This window comes from Arabidopsis lyrata (assembly GCF_000004255.2).
Source record: "Arabidopsis lyrata subsp. lyrata unplaced genomic scaffold ARALYscaffold_1, whole genome shotgun sequence".
NCBI lineage: Eukaryota > Viridiplantae > Streptophyta > Magnoliopsida > Brassicales > Brassicaceae > Arabidopsis > Arabidopsis lyrata.
In genome coordinates, this window is record NW_003302555.1 from 4,884,420 (window position 1) to 4,904,868 (window position 20,449).

A 20,449-nucleotide genomic window follows, 5' to 3' on the forward strand; every position below is an offset into this window, starting at 1 on the left:
TTTTTAATGACCATTTTACCCTTATTTGAAACAAAATTAGGTCCACAAAATACAAAATATTTTTTGGCGGGAAAAGTGATCCCGCAATTTTCCCGCAAAAACACTTGTAAAAACCTTTAAAAAACCTTGTAAAATTTTCCCGTAAAAATTTTTCCCGCCAAAAAATTTTCCCACCAAAAATTTTTTTTTGCGGGAAAAGTGAAAAAAATATTTTGTATTTTGTGAACCTAATTTTGTTATATTTTCTTATATATTTATGATATCTTTTATTAAAAGAAGGGTAATTTAGTCATTTTGTACATAAAAGGGGTATTTTTAAAAATAGACATCCAAAGGGGGCATTTTTGAAAAGGGGTATTGAAAAAGGGGCATTTTTGTGAGTCTCCCTAATAATAATACAGATGAAAATTGTCTTAATTACTATGAGATTGTAATTTTATTTGGAAATTTTCATATTAGTTGTAAACGTTAAACATGAGACCTAGGAATCTAATCAATGAAATTTAATGTTTTTATAATATTTTATCAAGAGGAGTAATTTCAAAGAGGTCAATGGTGCAATCTTCTTGAGTGCAAACGACCTTTCTTATTATTTTATTTTCTTTGGTGAAAGACCTAATAATTTGGTTTATAAATTTGAATCAGACAAAGTTACCCAAATGAATCAATTTGTTGATTTACCAAAAGATTCTGGGATTATTAATCTATATTAATCTCCTCGGGTCAGAGTGTCGAGCATGTAAATTAGTATTTTCTTCTTTGGTGTGGTGAATTCTTCTTCACGCAACCATTCGCCACTTCAGACGTCGACAAAGTTACGCTTTTATTTTAAGTATTTAGAACGAGTACAAACGGTTGCAGTAGAACGAGTCAAAGACTCAAAAGTCTATAATGTGCGTTATGTGGATGTCAAATAGACCAAAAGATGATATCGTTTATAGAATTCACTTAGTCCGTCTGGGTTTATGTTTTTGGGCCTTCTTTAGTCCGTCTGCGAGATCAGTAGGCAACAATGTTATATGACCCAAGCCCACCTTGGCACTTTCATGGAAGTTTTTTTTTTATCACAATTATGAATTATGTTTGTCTGTATGTGATAAGAAAAAGGATTTTTTTTTTTTTTTTCTGATAAACCCGGTCTGCCTCGGTAGGAACGCACCGAGGTGCTATATAGTGGAGTGGTCCACCGTGTTAAAGGTCAGGGGCTACCACTCTGCCTATCCCGAGTTTGGAATGCTTTCCGACTAAGTGTCAGGGGTAGTCAGGCCGCCTACATTTCTGACTACCAGGTAAACCAATTGGGCCAAAGCCCAACTGACAGATTACCCACAATAATATTGATAACAGCAGGTGGAGTCGAAGCCAGGATGGAGAGAATTTCACCCAAACAACCATGGCCTACCAACCACTCGTCCACCACCATGTGGGTTAAGAAAAGAAAAGAAAACGGAATTTACAATAGATTTTAGTAAAAATAATATTATATATATAATTGTAAAGAAAAATTATTGAAATAATAGATGTGAGATAGTTATATTTTATAAGCACACAAAAGACGTTTACGTAGTTTATCAACGGTGTTTTGCCTGATAACCTACAAGAAAAATATCATTTTGTATCATTTATTCTAAATTTTTGTATAAATTTATAATTGATGAAAAAAAAATTACATCACTTAAATAAAAGACTTTGAAAGTGGTGATGCAAATAATTAATATCATTTTGTTAACAACTGATGTAATTATAAATAATATTTTTTTTTTGTTAAAGAATTATAAATAATATTTGTATCGGTTAGTTTTGTAAATACTCTCTCCGTTTCAAAATATAAGTCGTTTTAGATAAAAGCACGCCGATTAAGAAGATCTACTTTTAAAAAGTTCAACCAATCATAAAAGAGACTGTATAATATAAATGATCATATAATATTAAAATAATATATAATATGCATCGAAACTCGAAAACGACTTATATTGTGAAACAAAACATTTAGTCCAAAACACCTTATATTATGAAACGGAGAGAGTACAATTTAAGTGATACAATACACTAATTTTTTTTGTAGTGTACGTCTACAAAAACATATTGGTATTGCAAACAACAACTAATTATATCAAAACATATCAACAAAATTTGTCATTTCACAAGTTAATACTTAAAGATCCAAATCTGTTTACAATAATGAAATTATTGCTAAAATTTCACGAAAACGTACGTCGCAGAAAATATGCTCCAATATCCACTAGTTTGTTTTTGGATTTTAGCCCATGATACTTGAAGTTCATGATTCAAAATCAAAAGATGGAGATTGCTTCTACTGTTCCATTTTTTTTTTTTCCTTCTCCTACTGTTCCTTGCTTGGTCGATATACACGTTATATATAATTAGGAGATATTCATTGAGCTAAAAGTAAGAAGAAAACAAAGAGAGTTCACGGGCTCAACATGCATCCACCGAATTTATAATTGCTCCTTAGGACCATCCAACTCTGAAATGACACGCAATACATTGTGACAGCAAACTGTGATGACACAAACTCACAAATTGTAATTTAAGTTCTTTTGTTTTAAATGACTATTTCTATTATTCTATATATACATTTAATGATTAGTTATTGGAGGATTAAAAATAACCGAGAGAATGATAGTGAATGAATCTATATTTACTACTAGCATCTAATATGTTGATTACCTCATATAACGATGAGATTAATAGTAGTATTATTATGTGTCTCACAAAGGATCACTGACTATTGTTTTTGTTACCAAGAATGGAATAATATGCCTTTATGTATATCTTCTCACAGAAAAAGAGAGGAGATCTATGATATCGCATAAATGAGAGTAATCCACATATATATATTTATTTATTTTTTTTTGAGAAGCATGTGAGACTTAATGGTATTAAAATACAGGGTGATCCTGTAAACAATTTTTTTCTCGTGTATGTCTTGTAGTAGTGCTAAAGAGATCACGGAAGAATCTCACATTCTATATAAAAGATATATATATATATATATATATATATATATATATATATATATATATATATATATATATATATATATATATATCAATCCATTAATTATATTAAAAAGGGAGCTAAAAAGCCATAATTATATAAAAACAATTTACTCAAATGTTCATTTTACTCTCAAGTGCCACTTGAACCGGCGACTTCTAAACTTTGTTTAAAAATGTTTACCAATTGAGCTATTGACACTTGGTAATTTTTTTATTAAATTTTATTTCAAAATTTTTACTCAAACATGATATATCATGGATCCTAGAGTTAGTTTGGATTCATTATAGAATGATATAGCCATCAAAGAGGGAACGTATTAACATTTCACATAATTTCACATAGGTATATAATAAAAATATGTGTTAATCCACTAATAACCAATTAATGAGAAACTAAAACATCTATTAGAATATGAAATCTTGAGTGTTACAGTATCTATAGCCTTGTCACAGAACATTCCTCATTGATTGATTACGACATCTACTATATGTGTTTTATTCATCTAAATATCTAATGGCAGCCAATTGCAAAGCTAAAATTCGAACCTTTAAGCGTTTACAACCGCAGGTCCGCAGGAGATATATATATATATCATTGTTATTTTTTGAGACTTAGTCATTTATAGTACTGTTTGTTCAAAAAAAAAAAAAAAAGTCATTTATAGTACTGATTTTATTTTCTTTGATATTAATTGTTACGTTTTCTTTGATATATGAACGAAATCCGTTGTATTCATCGTCCGACCAAAAAAAAAGAAAAATCCGTTGTCTCCATATCTAATATTGGACAATGTTTTACGTACCTTAGAGAAGATCGGATTTAAAGTTGCTATAATTAGTTTTTATATATGTATAATATCGTAGCCAATCATATATGTATAAGGATCATTTTCTGCGATCCTTCGAAATGCATGTGGTTTGAGACCATATGTGGTCTGGAATCTTTCAACTTTATTGAAGTAGTGACTACTATCCCGAAAAGACGAAACAAAACAAAAACACACGTTTAGTTTGTTCTCCACTTCCTTCCTAGTCCCATGTGACGACCAAAAGAGATCTTATAAACTTACTCTTCAATATATCCTTCACTAGATTCTTTATTCACTGGAAAGAATCGTTTGTTACAATTAGATCTTATATATGTATGTTTTTGTTTTGTTTCTTCACAGTTTGTAGCCCTATTTTCATCTTATAATCGATCACTATCCTAGAGAGTGTTCAAAGATTTATCGAAATAAATCACCAATAAAAAATATTACGGTCTGTTTTACCATCATTTGCATGTATGCTGAAAACTATTTTCTATGATAAACTCAAGTATTAGACTAAATTATGTCGACAAAAAATTAGACTAAATTCTGTACGTCGAAAAACAAATAGACTAAATTACGTAATAATGTGTACATATTTAGATAGTCCCGGCCTAATAAACATTTCATATTGACTTTTTGGAACGCTAGATATTATTATATTGTATGTCAATTTTTTAAAAAAAAATGGGGTTTGCTGAAATGTCTAAATATATCAGCCTATGATTTTCTTTTACACAATTCTTTTTTGTTCTCGGACCAAAAATAGAAAAAATACTTTTCATCATCAATCCTAAGCGTTTGAACGTAAAACCTTATACGTCTTTTCCTATAAATATTTTATGGATTAGTAAACCAATCTATGGACACCAGATGTTTTTTTTCTATGATCAGAACAAGTAAATTAATTCCTTTTTTTAATAATAACTTTATTCATCCTTCTCCTCTAAAAAGAAATTAATCCCTGTTTGTATACAGTAGATTTTCTGCTCTCCACACATGTCAAAATACATTTGTTTATATAAATATTTGGCGGTATTTGTTTGTATGTATATTGATGTTTAGGCATCTATAAATATTTTCTTACTTCAATATTACATATACAATATAATATATATATACTTATTTATTATATCAATAGTATATATTAATATATATATATATATTGGTAACTATATGATTAAATGAATAATGCAGTTTGTGCTTTTGTATGAAAACAATGGTAATAAGGACGCAGCGTTTTAAAGATTGATCGAGACGTCAGGCCCGAGAGCACAGTCTGCTAAAATCTTTCCTTTTATTTGTGGCCCAAAATAACTCGCCTTTTTTTAGTGCATAAATTTAATTTTCAAGTAAATTCAGATGATTTATTACTTACTATAATTTTTTTTTTTTAAAACTTGAACTTAATATCTCACTGTGTATACGTGTATATTCTTATGAATATTATATTTGACGTGTATTTTTCAGATTTTAAATTTAAGATTTTCGTGATTCACCATTTTTAACAGTAGATAACCCAAATGTTATGGCATTCTAATGATTTAGTAAATTTTTTCGGTATATATACATAACATTTCTTATCGCCTTCCATGTTATTGCCACAATTTTAAGAAATTTATTCTACTATATATTTTTGGATGATTAATACAATTAGTTAGAAATATACTAATATTAATTTTTTCCTAAGAATTTATAATAAGATAAAGTGTAATGGTAGGCTTCTCTTCAGATAAAGTAGTGCTTGTATACAAATATGAACCAAAATATTTGGTAGAAGATACAGTATATATAAAGTATAAACCATAAAACATAATATTCACTAAAATATATATTGAGTCCACAACATAAAAATTAAATTCTTATTAATTCATAGAATCATAATACAAAGTTACAAACCAATACAGAAATACCCCCAATGGTAAGAGTATATATATAACGGGAAATAAAGAAACTGTAGACTTCAGGATTACGGATCACACAGACAGAGACTCCAGTGAACACCAGAGCAAGAAGACTAGATGAAACCACAGATCAAGATATATGAAGACACAATAATAAGAGTATAGAATAACCTTGTCTCTTTAAAACAAGAAGATAAATACACACATAAGTGTATTTAAATTATATATCAATATGGTTATTAGCATTGGAAGCCAGGAGGAAGTTGTTTGCTGCAAACATTGAGGAGCAGACTTAGAGAGATTGGGAGGTTTAAGTTGATTCCAAGAATGTTAGCCTTAAGGGCGGTGCAGAGACAAACGGCTGCTTCAACATCAGCGAGTCCTTGGATGAGGCTGCAGCATGGCTCGACAGGTGGCTTGCCAAGGGTCAAGTCAAGGAGGCCGTTGAGCACATTAGCGCAGACACCGAGCTTGAGGGTGTCTTTAGGGCACTTGCTCGAGCCAGAGCTAGGGCTTGGAGTTGGTTTAGGAGTTGGCTTTGGCTTGGGAGAGGGGCAACCTCCACCGCACGGAGTGCAGCTACCACAGGCGGAGATTGTTGTGAAAAAGAGGAGATTGAGAGCCAAGAAAAGGGCCATGGAGCTTGTGGTTCTTGAAGCCATTTCTTGTTTAGAGGATACTGTTCACTAGCTACGTTGTGAGTGAATTGGGTGTGGAGAAAATGAAGGGAATTGAGATGGGTTTTATAGTGGTTTCAAGAAAAACCCAAGAGCGTCCAAAGAAAAAAAAATATATATATATATATATATATATATATATATTATCGGATTTGTTTTTATAATAATAGATATGAATGATTGACTACCTTTATCATAATTTTGTTGATTACAATTATATAAAAAAAGATTGAATTATTAAAATTATGTAGACGGAAGTTTTTACATTGTCATTAATTTAAGTATATGAAGATACGAAATGTATTATAACTGTGATGTCAATTTGTTTGTTTTTTGTCTACAATCTGAATTTTTTGCCTAGATGTATTAATAAATTTGTTCTTTTCTTTTAGTTTTGGGATAAACTCATAAACTCGTTGTCGTTGTAATCGATGCGAAACATGAACGATCCTCAACTAGCTAGATGTTTATGTACTTTTTTGTTACGAGTTACGACTGCTGGCTTTATAATAAGTTTGATTTTCATGTCACAGTTCTAAGTTCTTTAGATACAGAAAATTTGCGATTTATAAGTTTAGAAGTTCTTAATTAGTCTTTCTAGTTTAGAAAATGAAGTCTTTTGTGAATGTTCTTTTTTTTTTTCACTATTTTTTTTTTTTTTTCACTATTTTTTTTTTTCTTCTCTTAAATATGTATTTACTATTTAGTATACCAAAGAACCTTTTGGTCTAATCATCTATCAGAACCTAACATTAGTATAGAGTGGTACTGCGCGTAACCAAACTCAAGAAAAAATATGATGTAAATATTTATACCTTAATACACACAAAAGTTTGTTGATTAGTGTGTAAAAATAACATAGATTTTGTTTTTCTTCACCTGTTCCTATAATATTGCTACACATATTCTACCCTATTCTATATGATCATTTGAATTAGAGTTATTATGGGTTGGAGACGTTTTATCATGCATTGTTTTCTTCAAAAAAACTCATATTAAATAAGTAATCAAATTTTTTACATATACCACTATTTTTTGCTTCCATTAATTTTATTTTTCTACTTAGTCCATATTGGCCACATCCTAAAACCAGCTCTACCTCCCACATATAAAAGAAATCATTTCCCTTTACTAAATCCAAGAAATATTAATTGAGTTCCTTGTCATTGTTCCCTCTTATGATTTTCCGTGGAATTCATCATTATATTTATGTAAAATATTAGTATAGACTTATTTATTAAATTTACATACATAGCGACGATAATGCCTTATCAAAACTTGCATATCAGCCCTAGGTTATAATGTAATTGACAAAAAAAAATGAAAGAATAATACGAAAATGTAAACACTCTATAATCTTAAAAATGATATGTTTGATTTATGAGGGGAAAATATATATTTTATATATTTAATAAAAATAAATGTACATTCTCGCCTAAATCAATACGAAAATATAAACACTCTATAATCTCATTTAATTGTAAAATCTAAATCCGAATCGTATTTTATAAACTAAAACCGACATATTACCTCGTTTAATTGTGAAATATAAACTCTAACAATCCATTATAAACTCAAACCGACATATAATCTCGTTTAATTGTAAACACGAACTCTTCTTTATAAGCTCAAACCAACAGTTAACTTCGTTTTATTATAAAATCTAAACTCTAACCTTTTTTTATAAACCCAAATAGATATATAATTTAGGGGCTTTTACAAAAATGCCCCTTTTTCAATGTCACTTTTCAAAAATGCCCTTTATTTAAAACCTTATAAAAAATGCTCTTAAAAATGTAAGATTTACCCAAATATGTATGTAACATTATTAAAACATACACAAACTACATTTCTATGTATCTAAAATCTTATAAATAATTTATAAATACCTCATAAATGTATTTTAAATACCTTTAAAAACCTTTAAAATATCTTGTAAAACCTTTGAAAAACCTTGAAAAACCTTAAAAATTCTTTAAAATAACTTGTAAAACCTTTAAAAACACCTTATAAAACCTTATAAATACTTGGATCGAGTCTTCAAGTAGTAGTTACAATCTATAAGTACCTTATAAACCTAATAAAACTTTATAAAAATTTCAAATTAAAAAAGAGGCATTTTTGAAAATGGACATCTAAAAGGGGTATTTTTGAAAAGGAGCACACCAAAAGGGGCATTTTTAACAATTTCCCTATAATTTATTAATTTTATTTTTTTAATATTAAACTTTTTTTAGATTATGATTGATTAAATGGGGTGAATAATAGGGTTTACCCCTAAGAATGAATCCAAGTATTTTTTTTTCGTATCCGCAATCTGCCAAGATATTTTATTAATGCATGGTAGCCATAGAAACCATGTGATAGCGAGTGACAATGCTGGTTCTCTTGTGCCCTTCACAAACAAATGTAAAACAAGATAAGATTGATCATGAGAGTACAACGAAGCGCCTCACTGCAGACACATATATATACCAAAGACATCTCATCTACGTACATTCGTCTAGCTATCGTTGAATGATTTAAAATTCGTATATAATAAGAGATCTTTGTATATACAGATTAGTAGATTACTTGATATCAAATTCGATCATAATTACGTTTTAATTGAAAATTAATATGTCAGCACTATCAAAAGACATGTTGATAAAAGATTATCCTACCATTGATGTTATACCGAGTTTTAACTCAAAAACTTTTCTATGAAATGTAGATGTAGTATTTATTAAAAAGACCAAATTGTTACACACTAAATTAAAATGCGAAAATTGAACTAAGTTAAGAGTTAAGACTAAAGGACTGAATTTGTTTTGGGATTTTCTGTTTGAATAAGCATAGACAGGATTAATAACAAGCAAAAATTAATGCAAATGAAATTATACCAAAGAAGCAATTAAACAAGGAAATCAAGTAAACTAGCAATTATGAAATAATGGGAACTAGAAAAAAGAAACTTGCAATCAATCAATCAACGATAGATCATACTCTTTCTGTTTCATATTATAGGATGTTTAGACCTTTTTTTTTTAAGGAAACAATTCAAGTTTTTATACAAACCATTAAATTAAACAGTTTTTTTATTATTAATATTCTGTAGTAAATTATATCATTGGTCAAATTATTTTTAATAGATATTAATTTGTATTTTTAATGTAAAAAACTCAAAATTAATTACTTTTTTAAACATTGTGTTTTTATCTAAAACATCTAATATTGTGAAACAGAGCTTAGGAGTATCAAATTACAATGAATGAATGCAAAAAAGTAAGCAAATGATTTGGCAAAAAAAAAAGTAAGCAAATGATTTTCCTAAAACATGATCATTAATAATGAGTATAAAAAAATAAAATACTCAATAATTTTAATCACCTTCACTGATCACCTAATTAATTACCTAATCCCATTGATAATCTACGTAATTACTAATTAGTGAGAAACTGGAATAGGTTTGTTCACTAGTTAAGCTCATAAAACTAATTCTCATTGGCTAGCCTAAGTTTATTATACTATTGGGCATGGAATGCCTTGAATTCTATAATCAGGCGAGTGCAATCATAAGCACCACAAATCAAGTACCAATCTATAAACTTCACATGCATGCATGATCTATCCTATACCCAAAAGGGGGTAACTACCCTACTTACACATAAAAACCATATTATAAGAAATTAATTATAACATGCTTTATGTGATGAAGAATCATAATAAGATTAAAAGACTAACTACGAGTTTAAATAAAAAATAAACAACTATGAATCGAATAAGGCAAATAAGTCTTGTTATATTAAAAGTTTAACAGTCGAACAATATTCAAACCTGGAAAAAGATTAAGGATCTTAGTTGAACCAGTAGATTACATATTGATTACAGATCAAACTCTAGAGTCATACACACTGCATTAGAAATCACAATTACAAACTGTACTATTTAGCAAATGCAACTTGGCCTTCCGCCCCCACACATGATTCTTATTATTGTTTGTTTTCTTATAATTATTTTTTATAAAAATATTCTTATTATTATTCACTTCACGGGATTACATAAGAATTCTAAATCGCCCATTGGTTCGCCTTGTGATCCATTGGACATCAAATGATATTAAAGTATCTTTATCCTGGTAATGGATCTGTAAAATTATCGGTTTATTTTTATATAACAAAAAAGGTAACGAAAAATATTAGTTGTTATCAAGCGGTTTGTGTCTACTGACGTTTTTAAGAAAAAACTGAAGTTTGTAATTTATATGATCCCTAGCTTAAATTTACTTGCAAAGCTAGCTATTAGGCTAATTATACGTATAGATAATAAAAATTAGTTCTATTATCATGCATCTCCCAATTAATTCATCGAAAAATGCATCTAGACTATACATAGTCTTATAAGAAGTTACGACTTGGTAATTAATATAGCACCTTCACAGTCTACACTAGTTTTCTTGACACAGGCGAGTCTTATGGTTCACGGGGGAGCGGGAGCCCTAACACTTGCTCTTATATAAGCCCTAACTGCCTGTCACACTTAGTCCCAAAGCTAATCATATCTTTAGCTCTAAAGACAATCCTACAAAGCAGAGCTGCCCAAGAGACGCCCTAAAACTTGGAGTTTGCGCCAAAGTATTAGACGGTGCAGTCGGAACTGTCATTGGAAACCCACACGACACGCTTGCTGCTAAGTTCTTCAAGGGGTCGTCGATCTTGAAGCAGCCATATGTCTTTGCACCGCCATTAAAGCTAACATTCTCGGGATTAATCTCGTTGAGTTTGCTCATCAATACTTGCGGCAAAAAACTTCCCTATAGTATAAGGATGAATCGAGCAAGTAGTTTTATTTTTTTCGTATGTTTTCTTTGCTTCTCTTTGTTTGGTCGGTTCTCGCCTAACTCAACCCGCATGTATTCTTGTTTTAGCCATGTCTGAAAGTTTCTTGTTTCCTACTTTGGTTTTATCTGTTTCATGCCTTTAGTTCACAAGTTTTAATTAGGGTCAACTATAGGTAAATTGGTAATTAGTAGATAGTTTACCACTAAAAACCACTAATGTAATGACAATATAGCTAGTGATCCGATAACAATATCTGATCTTTAGTTACCACCTAAATATAGAAAACGTGCAACTAGCTGGATTACCAGATAATTTAGATTCCGACAAATATAATATAATTAAAACATACTTTACATAATATTATGATCCGTTAAACTAAGTATCGATTTAGAAAGCACATATTTAATCATGGCGTAAAAAGATCTCAGGTCCCGGCGGTTATTATATATGGTGATTTTAGAATTAGTTTGAATTTTTAGGCGTAGTATATCTAATTGGCAACCCGTTCACCTTTTTTTTTGTGTAAAGACCCGTTCACCTTTGGACAAGTGTTTTAGACCACAAGTGTTCCACTCCAAATTCATCTCAGTGGGGTTAAATGGATCAGTAGAGACCCTGACAAAAAAATAGTGCCAAAGCAGGACCAGACAGACTTTTTATATTAATCTTTCAAAAACTTAAATATAATGGAGCTTTTAACATTATTGTAATAACTTGACATAAAAATAGGAAAATGGGAACCCGTGACACGACCCGTCAGCGCATGCCACCACCTAAAGAAGTAAAAGATAACTAAAGTAAATTGTACGTATACGTGCATGGCTGGATCTCTACCCCTTATTCTATAACAAAATTCTTCGAAAATTTATAAAATAAGTTTAATTTAAAAGGATAAAATGATGCTGATGATGATAATGCAAGTTGCAAATCCAATTACTTCAAAATTGTATATTCATATAAATCCAAGACCTAGAGAGCTAGTGGCTATATAGTTCATACTAGCTTACAAGAACTAGCCAAGCTGTGGACCAAATATTTCTATTTTTGTATCTGAAACTAAAAATGGTATATCGGCCTATTACTACGGACCTGATGGATCATAAACTAAGTGGATCGGAGCCCGTTTCAAATTAAATGATCAAACAAAGAATTATATAAAATCACTTTAAACAGATTAATTTTCAGATGTTCATATGCACATAGGTAGTATGATATGCTTTACATGTAGCATCTTTTGAAGGACACTAAATAATCATCGGAAGACTCTAGCTAGTAGCATATTTACCTTCGATAATTAAGCCAAATAAACGGACCACGTCACCGATACGAGAGGTGGCCAGCCTAGGCAATTATCCGCATCACTGACATGCGAAAATGGACAACAAAGTCTGTTCATGATACTATCAAGAGGAACTAAACCACTGGAGCACAAAATCTAGAGAAGTATATCCAAAATTTCGGCGACCTATTATATAAACTCGAGTCAAGTACTAACACAAACTACTAAGTTATAATAAGTCGTGGTCGTTTTATATTTTAGGAAGATATAGATATGATTAATATAATTTTTTTTTTGACATCCAGATACTGTATACTTGATATTATAAAACCACCAAGTTACAAATTATAATATTATATATAAGAACTAGACAGATTTGGCCCATCAAATATTAAACCCATTAACAAACACTACAACAACTAATTTACTGTGGCCCATTAGTAAGAGGGTTCGGCCAATTCATTAAAACTATTTAAAACGTAAAGTCGTTCAGATTAATAAGAAACTGGAAATCAGATAAGATGCGAAAACTCGATCGAGATTTTACGTTTTCACATGAAAATATTAACATAACTGCAATAGAATATCCTAGATATGAATTCCAACATTAATTTTTTAAAATACTATATGTAATGTAAGTTCATGCATGTTTCATTGACGACATTTATTTTCTTGAGCGTCATTGTGAAGCGGAAAATCTAATAATTCAACGGCATTGAAATATTATGTAATTGTAGAAAGTTATTAATTAATGCTATAACGTTGAAATGTCGATGTAATGGGAGCTTCTAGCTAGTGTCTCTTGGGTAACCCCTCGAAGGGCAAATAGAGAGATGCGAGACGCGAAAACTTGGGTTTGAAATTTTGACTCATAACTTTGATTAATTTCAACGTTATAATATGAATGCGAATAGCTGCCGAATGTTTCGTGTTTGAATAGTGTTCTCATATTATTTTCTCGAGTTAAAAACTTATTATTAAAGTGTAAACTTCGAGCTGGTAAGACTAAAAGGTAAAAACTTAATTTTAAACAAACACATGCATTTTATTAGCAAAAAAACAAACACATGCATTTTTATGTTTTTTTTTTTTTTTTTTTTTTTTTTGAACAAATGCATTTTTATGTTCTATAAAATTAAAGACGTAAAAGAAATTCACCATGCAGTTTACAACTTTTATTTTATTTTATAAAATATTAACATATTATAAGTTTTTTTTTTGATGAATTAACATATTATAAGTTTGAAAGCAAAACAATGTAAATGTAATTAAGAGTACACAAAAAATCGAACGAAAGTAATAGTTGGGTTAACAAATTGATCTTAATTTCCAGGAAATGATTTTAGTTCATCATTTAGGCGCCTTTCTTGAAACTCTTAGCAAAACTGCAATTGCCTATGTTTTGGGTTCAACAAGCCTCTTTCATATATATATATATATATAATAATGTATCAATAATATAAAATGAAACAACAGTTTAAATTTTTAAAATGTTACTTATACTTAAAAGGGATGAATTGCATCTTACAAAATGACTTATCTGCCGCTTTTTTTTTTTTTTTTTTTTTTTTTAAAGATACCATTATATTATAATCAACTACTGTTACAACAGTTTAAAAGTCACAGAGACTTTTTCAACAGCAAAGTAGGAGCTTTATATATGAGTTACTAGATTATCCCAAATTTTGAGTTTAATTACTAGATTGACTCACAAATAATTTGGGTTAAATGAGTTATTTTCATGCCTAAAATACCCTTGTCTCATGTGTAAAAAAAAATATACAAAAATACCCTTCATAAAAAATTCCAGCAATTTTAGAATAATCTGCTATCTAGTTGTGACAGATTAATTTATAAACTGCAAACTTATTTGTTTGTGACAGATTTTTTAGAATATGGTTACGACAGACTTATCGAATTTTAGCAGATTTGTTTTTCTTGACAGATTTTTTTTCATTCAACCCCAAACTTTAACAATTTGTGACAGACTTATTGTAATGTCTGACTGATTTAATTTGTAAGAAGCAACAGATTTATTATTTTCGAAAAAAACTGTCATGTTGTAACTGTACAGATTTGCTGACTAAAAATTAATAACTAGATTGACGTCTAATGGTAGCAGATTTGTTATATGTTATGACAGATTTTTATAATGTTACCATAAATCTGTCGTGTTACAACAGATTTGTTTTTCAAAATATAATCTTTTATGTTATGACAGACTTGTTTTATGTTATGACAGATAAAAATTATATTACCACAAATCTGTCGTTTGATGGCAGATTTGTTAAAGTAAAAAAAAATTACTGGAATGACCTTTATAATTTTGTATGTTACGACAGATTTGTAATTGTGAACTCCTTTGATAACAATGTTTTTTTTTTTTTGCTATAATAATATTTACAGTGGTGACAATTTTTTTTTCTTGTAATGACAGATTTATTAGAGCAGTTACCATATTTACCACTAAAACATTAAATGTCGACATCTAGGGCTTTTGTATAAAAAAAACGTGGCCTCCTTAGTTTTTGTGAAAAAAACGTGGCCTCATGAGAGAAAAGTCTGATTTTGGGAAAATAAGATAACCTAAATCGAGTTTGTGTTTGCTTTAGTTGTTTTGTTTCTTAAATTTTCTGTTTTTTTTTTAACATTCGAAAATCAAATAATTTTTTTTTTTGTGAATAGAAATGTTGTAGAAATCTTGATTAAGGTTAATTGGTCTTTTTACACAAAATTTGTGTTAGTCTAGTTATCTATTACTAATGGGAGTCATTTTAGTTATTATTGCCCAGTTTTAAATCAATCTGGGTAATTTCAGATAATATGTTGTGTCGCTAAAAAACCCTTGATCTACAAGAATTTTCATATTCTTCTAAGATATGAACCTCAGATGTGATGTACGTAGAAATATTGTTAACTAGTAAATTGAAAACTACCCCACAAACAAATTATACACTTGTCTACACATTTTGTTCACAAATGGGCGTCTTTTTTGTTTTTTTATATCATTGTCATATTTAGCTATTTTTTCAAAAAAAGAAAGTAATTGATAAACAAATTCAACCTTGTCAAGGGTGGTTTTTTACTTTGTCAAGGTAAACATTTTCATTTTAAATCCGTGAGTGATTTGTCAAGGGTGGTTTTTTACTTTTTAGTTTTTATGTATATGCGTATATACAAGGGGTGTGTGTGTGTGTGTTTGTATGTACTGGAACCAAGACGAGACAATATGATCGATGAAATCTTGTTATATGTTTCTAACATGTTTTTTAGCACATTAATAGTATCCAAGACGTGCAAACTTCATTGCACGCTAGTCCACATGAAATCCAGCTATAGGAACTTATAGATAGGTTATATATGTCTCTCCATTTTTGACGTGGGGCTAGGTTACAACTTATAAGTAAGAAATCTATCAATCTCAAAGATATTAAATTGTGTATACATAACAAGCTAATTTTTGCCACACTTTAGTAAGTTAAAGGCATGCAATTAAAAAAAAGAGCATAGGTATACTTTCTTTCTGAAATAGGTATTAATCTTCCGTCTAACTTCTGAACCTTTATGAATTTCAATTTCAAAATTTTGGCAACGACAGATATAATATAATCTACTGTAAGTCTTATAAATTCTGTTTATTAGATATCATCTCTTTTTCAATATGTAATCATTAATGTTAATAGTGAGTTTCATCTAATTGTAAGATATGATGAGTACTTTTGGAAAATCCTTGAAAAATGAGAAGAGACAAATAGTTTAACTAAAAAGCTGAGATTATCAGGGAAAAGAAGAAGAAAGAAGAAAAGCAATGCATATTCACAACATAAGCAATAATAAGTTTTGAAGAGGGTAAGATCCAACCTTTTAGGATTAAACAATATAAAGATCAAAAGATTTCATTTGATAGAATGTGTTGGCCACATAATAAGTTGTTTCCTGTCTGGTGATATCTCGATATTGATAGAGAATCTTCTATACCAGTTAAGGCGTTATTTGCTTACCTTTTTTGTTAGCACCCCTTGAATGAAGCATTTAGTCAGTCCATAAATTAGATAACATAATATACAAAATGCAACATCTTTCAGTTTGATAAACCTTTTTTCTAGTACAATTTTTAAAAAATCAAGAAAACAAAATCATAAAAATTATTAATCATAACAATTGTATGTATTACTTTTGGTTTGACCGCTATATTTCAAATATTATTATATATACATATATATTCAACACATTTATATGAACGGCGATATTGTAGAAATAATATTGATTTTTGATGATACTAATTAAAAAAACAATTTGGAGCATTTTGTTACCGTTTTACAACTTCAATAACTTTAGCTTCATCATAAAGAATGGAATAAATAATCAGAATATTATTTTGCTGTTTTTGTGGCATGCAGCATTATTATTATTTATTATTAAGTCAACCACTCGGAGTGGTATTACCAAGTTTTTGATATATATCCTTTGATATGATCATGCCGATACTAATAAACAATCATAAATTAACTTTAACATGCTCTTAAGCTTTAGTATTCAATAAAATCAAAACTTCTAACAAATTTATAACGGTTAAACGGGTATATTATTTTTTTATGCCAAACAAGAAAAAGAAAAAAAAAACTGCTAGTATACCGTTTAGCTGCTAAAATAGGAATCAAATAAATTAAAATGAAATGCTAGCTGTGGAAATATCTGAAATCTTGTATAGACAGTAATCGAACAAGATTTATTAGTTTATTTACCAAAATTAAACTAAGGAAGAACTTGTGCGTTCGTTCTTGGACATTGTGAACGTTTATTTCAAACGACTCTAATTAAGTTGTCTTGCTTAATTAAAATTAGGTATAACTAAAAGATGTCTTTTGAGTACATCAAAAAGACCATATTTAGATGTATGGTTAATTTCCAAAGACACAACGTACTTAACAATATCATTTTATTTTGCAGTGATGTAAGGTATCTTTCATTTTCATTTGATAACCCAGTATCCAGACCACACAATGATCTGACTAGCCCATTGGGCCTAAGTCCGCGTCACAGGGATTTTTAAGCATCCACTTAAGGGCCCCCTTATAAACTGGTGGTCTGGGGCGCCTGAGCAAATCCGCAGGTAAATTCCCAGGTGGCCACATGAGTGAGAGAGCAAAACTGCGTCTGGGGAAGATATCTTTCATTTTCGATAATTTATTAGATAAAAAACTTACGAATAGATAATGCGAAGAGGGGAATCGAAAATGAAAGATACACTAACAAATATATGTACATAAACATTGTTTTAAAGTCTCAGTATATGTAGCATAATCGATAAAATGTCATCATTCGAATTCACTTCCACATATTATATTTAGGTATTTAGGAGAACATGAGTTCGATTTTCGTTAGAAAGGATTATCAAAATCTTATTTCGATTCTGGAAAATGAATGGATCTAAATTCGAAGTTTTCATATTAAAAAGAATAACCAATATATAATGGATTTTTTTTTTTTTAACAAAGATCACAATAAGTATTAATGATTTTTTCCGCTGTTAGTTGAACTTGTACCCAGGATCCGGTCATGATTCCGCAAAAGCTACCCGACATATCACCTTCTTTGGGTATAATACATCCAGTTCTCATATGTCCTCGTAATAAAACGTGATAATTTGGTTTTGTCCCCGTAAGTCAAAAACAATTATTTCAATTATTTAGTTATTGTAGGATTTGACTTTATCAGGAGAGAGAGCTTGTGCCGCCCATCGGTCATCTAATTTCTTAACTTTAATTCTTTAGATATTAAGTCCGACTAGACACACCCAAGTTATTAAATAACTCAACTACGGTTTAATTAACCGGATGAGTACCGTTTAGATGTTGTTAAATTTGAGTTCTAAGCTGATTCTAACTTCGTGATCTGAAAACCACAGTTGAGTTATTTCCATACTTCAAATGTGATTATCTTACCTACTTAGATGAATTTTGTTTAAATATATCATGAGATTTGAGTTAGAAAATGATTCTGCTCTTTTTGAAAAATATATAGAGAAAGAAAGGAACATATGTTGGTGTTTCTAAAATTTGGTATCCCGTAAAGAGATGATCATACCAATATACTTATTCATGATTTCAATAACATATGTCAACTTACTTGTGGTTAGCAAAGGCACGTAACACATATTGATACTAATGATTGACCACTGTAAATGCTGTGAATGAAAAATTATAAGACATTTAATAGTTTCTAAATAGCCTTGTAAACTTATGAAAAATCAAATTAGAGAGATGCAATAGTTTTGCAGAGTTCTAAAAGTTTCTAAATAGCCTTGTAAACTTATGAAAAATCAAATTAGAGAGATGCAATAGTTTTGCAGAGTTCTAAATTTTAACTTTGGAGTCTCTCATTATCCGTACACCAACTCGGATAGAATCACTATCACAACTACCCCTTAAAACTATTATGAATTTCGTTTGTACATGCAAGTGTCTACAATGATTTAATGGGGAGGTTGTTGGTTCAAACTTTCAAATCAATTTATTGTGTGTTTAAATTTTTTTTAACTCAAATTACATTTTTCTTAATGTTTGGTTTAATTCGTATTCTCGTCTTCTCGAGTTGAAACTTTTGAGAAGTAAAAAATATGATTTATGCGCAGATACGAGGGAGTGGGGTGCATTAAACAAAAATCAAATTTGACGTAAATTAAGCAAATAAAAAACCATATTTTCACCTTTTTGTGACAACTGGACGTCTTCTTTACCATCCTGGTTAGCCATCTATTTCTCCTAAACACATTGTTAATTAATTTCATGATTAGTGACGAAATCAAGAAGCCGTAACCGATAATTCTAACATAATCCCTTTTATAATAAGAAGGATACAATTTCAAAAAACATACTATATTTACAATATTATATAACATTGTATTATTGAACAAGTTGTCATTCCTGTGTTTGGTCAACCATGGCCTTTGGGATACTCAGAAGGATTCCATACCCAATTATTTAATTCGATACCCTTCTTCTACATGATTCAATCAATCCTTTTAAAAAATTGAATCTGTATTTTTTTTCTTCCTTCGCACCTGCTGGACTAGAAATATCATAGTTAGTAATAAATCATGAAGTTTTGTCAATGTTACACATTTAGAGCCTACAACTTTATTTAATTTTATCTATCAAGCTAAGAAAATAAGTAACCAGTTAATAACATTAAAATTTAGGATATACATATAGTTTAGTAATTTTTGTTGTTGTTATCAATATCTTATCTGAATTTAAACTATTTTTAGGGGTTCTTTCTATCCTAACAACATTAAAAATAGTTTACATGCACTATCATCATGTTTTTTTGGTATCAACGTTAAGTCTATCATCATTTATCTCTTGAGAATTTAAAGCTTGTTGTAAAGAATTTTTTTTTCTCTGATGGTTTGTCCAAAAAAGAATGTATTATTCGTTAGTGACTTATATATACTTTTGTTATGAACCGTAAATTTTCATTTTAAATGTATAAATCAAAATTAAAATAGAAGCAAAAGGTAGTTTCCATGTTCGTGCTAACTATTAATGGATCTGATTGGTAACTAAAAACTGTATAAATTTTTTAGTTGTTAGCTGAAGCTGTAAGCTTTACCGGAATAGTACAATGTTATATGAAAGAGCTGTACAAAAAAATTGAAAGTAAAACTGTTATAACATTTTTGATAAAGTTTTTGTGATTAGTAACTGTCAAAATTGTATGTTTTTGTAGAGTTTTAGCTGTTACCAATCAAACTCGATTAAGATTCATCCTCTTGAAATGACCGAGTCAACGCTGGGGAGAATCTCACGTGGTCCTACCAACTGTCACGTGCCAAAAATCTGGGCCCTGAGATAATAATATACCTATAAGCAAAAGCCAGCTCCGCCCAAAACATTTGATCCATCCATTTTCATTTTTATTTTCCATTTTTGAAT

At 29.6% G+C, this 20,449-nt stretch overlaps 1 protein-coding gene and 1 pseudogene across 1 annotated transcript; one reads left to right on the forward strand and one right to left on the reverse strand.

Annotated features, from left to right (window-relative positions):
- Window positions 1-5,680: 5,680 nt before the first annotated feature.
- LOC9325979 (14 kDa proline-rich protein DC2.15) lies at window positions 5,681-6,523 on the reverse strand. Its single transcript, XM_021012565.1, has one exon. It carries the CDS (start codon window positions 6,396-6,398, stop codon window positions 5,976-5,978), a length of 423 nt encoding a protein of 140 aa, XP_020868224.1. The 5' UTR covers window positions 6,399-6,523; the 3' UTR covers window positions 5,681-5,975.
- Window positions 6,524-10,918: 4,395 nt separating this feature from the next.
- On the forward strand, window positions 10,919-11,346 carry LOC110225034 (annotated as a pseudogene).
- Window positions 11,347-20,449: the final 9,103 nt, after the last annotated feature.

What these genes read in the sequence shown, in the direction of transcription:
- LOC9325979 (XM_021012565.1), bottom strand. Translation starts at nt 6,398, where the DNA reads ATGGCTTCAAGAACCACAAGCTCCATGGCCCTTTTCTTGGCTCTCAAT.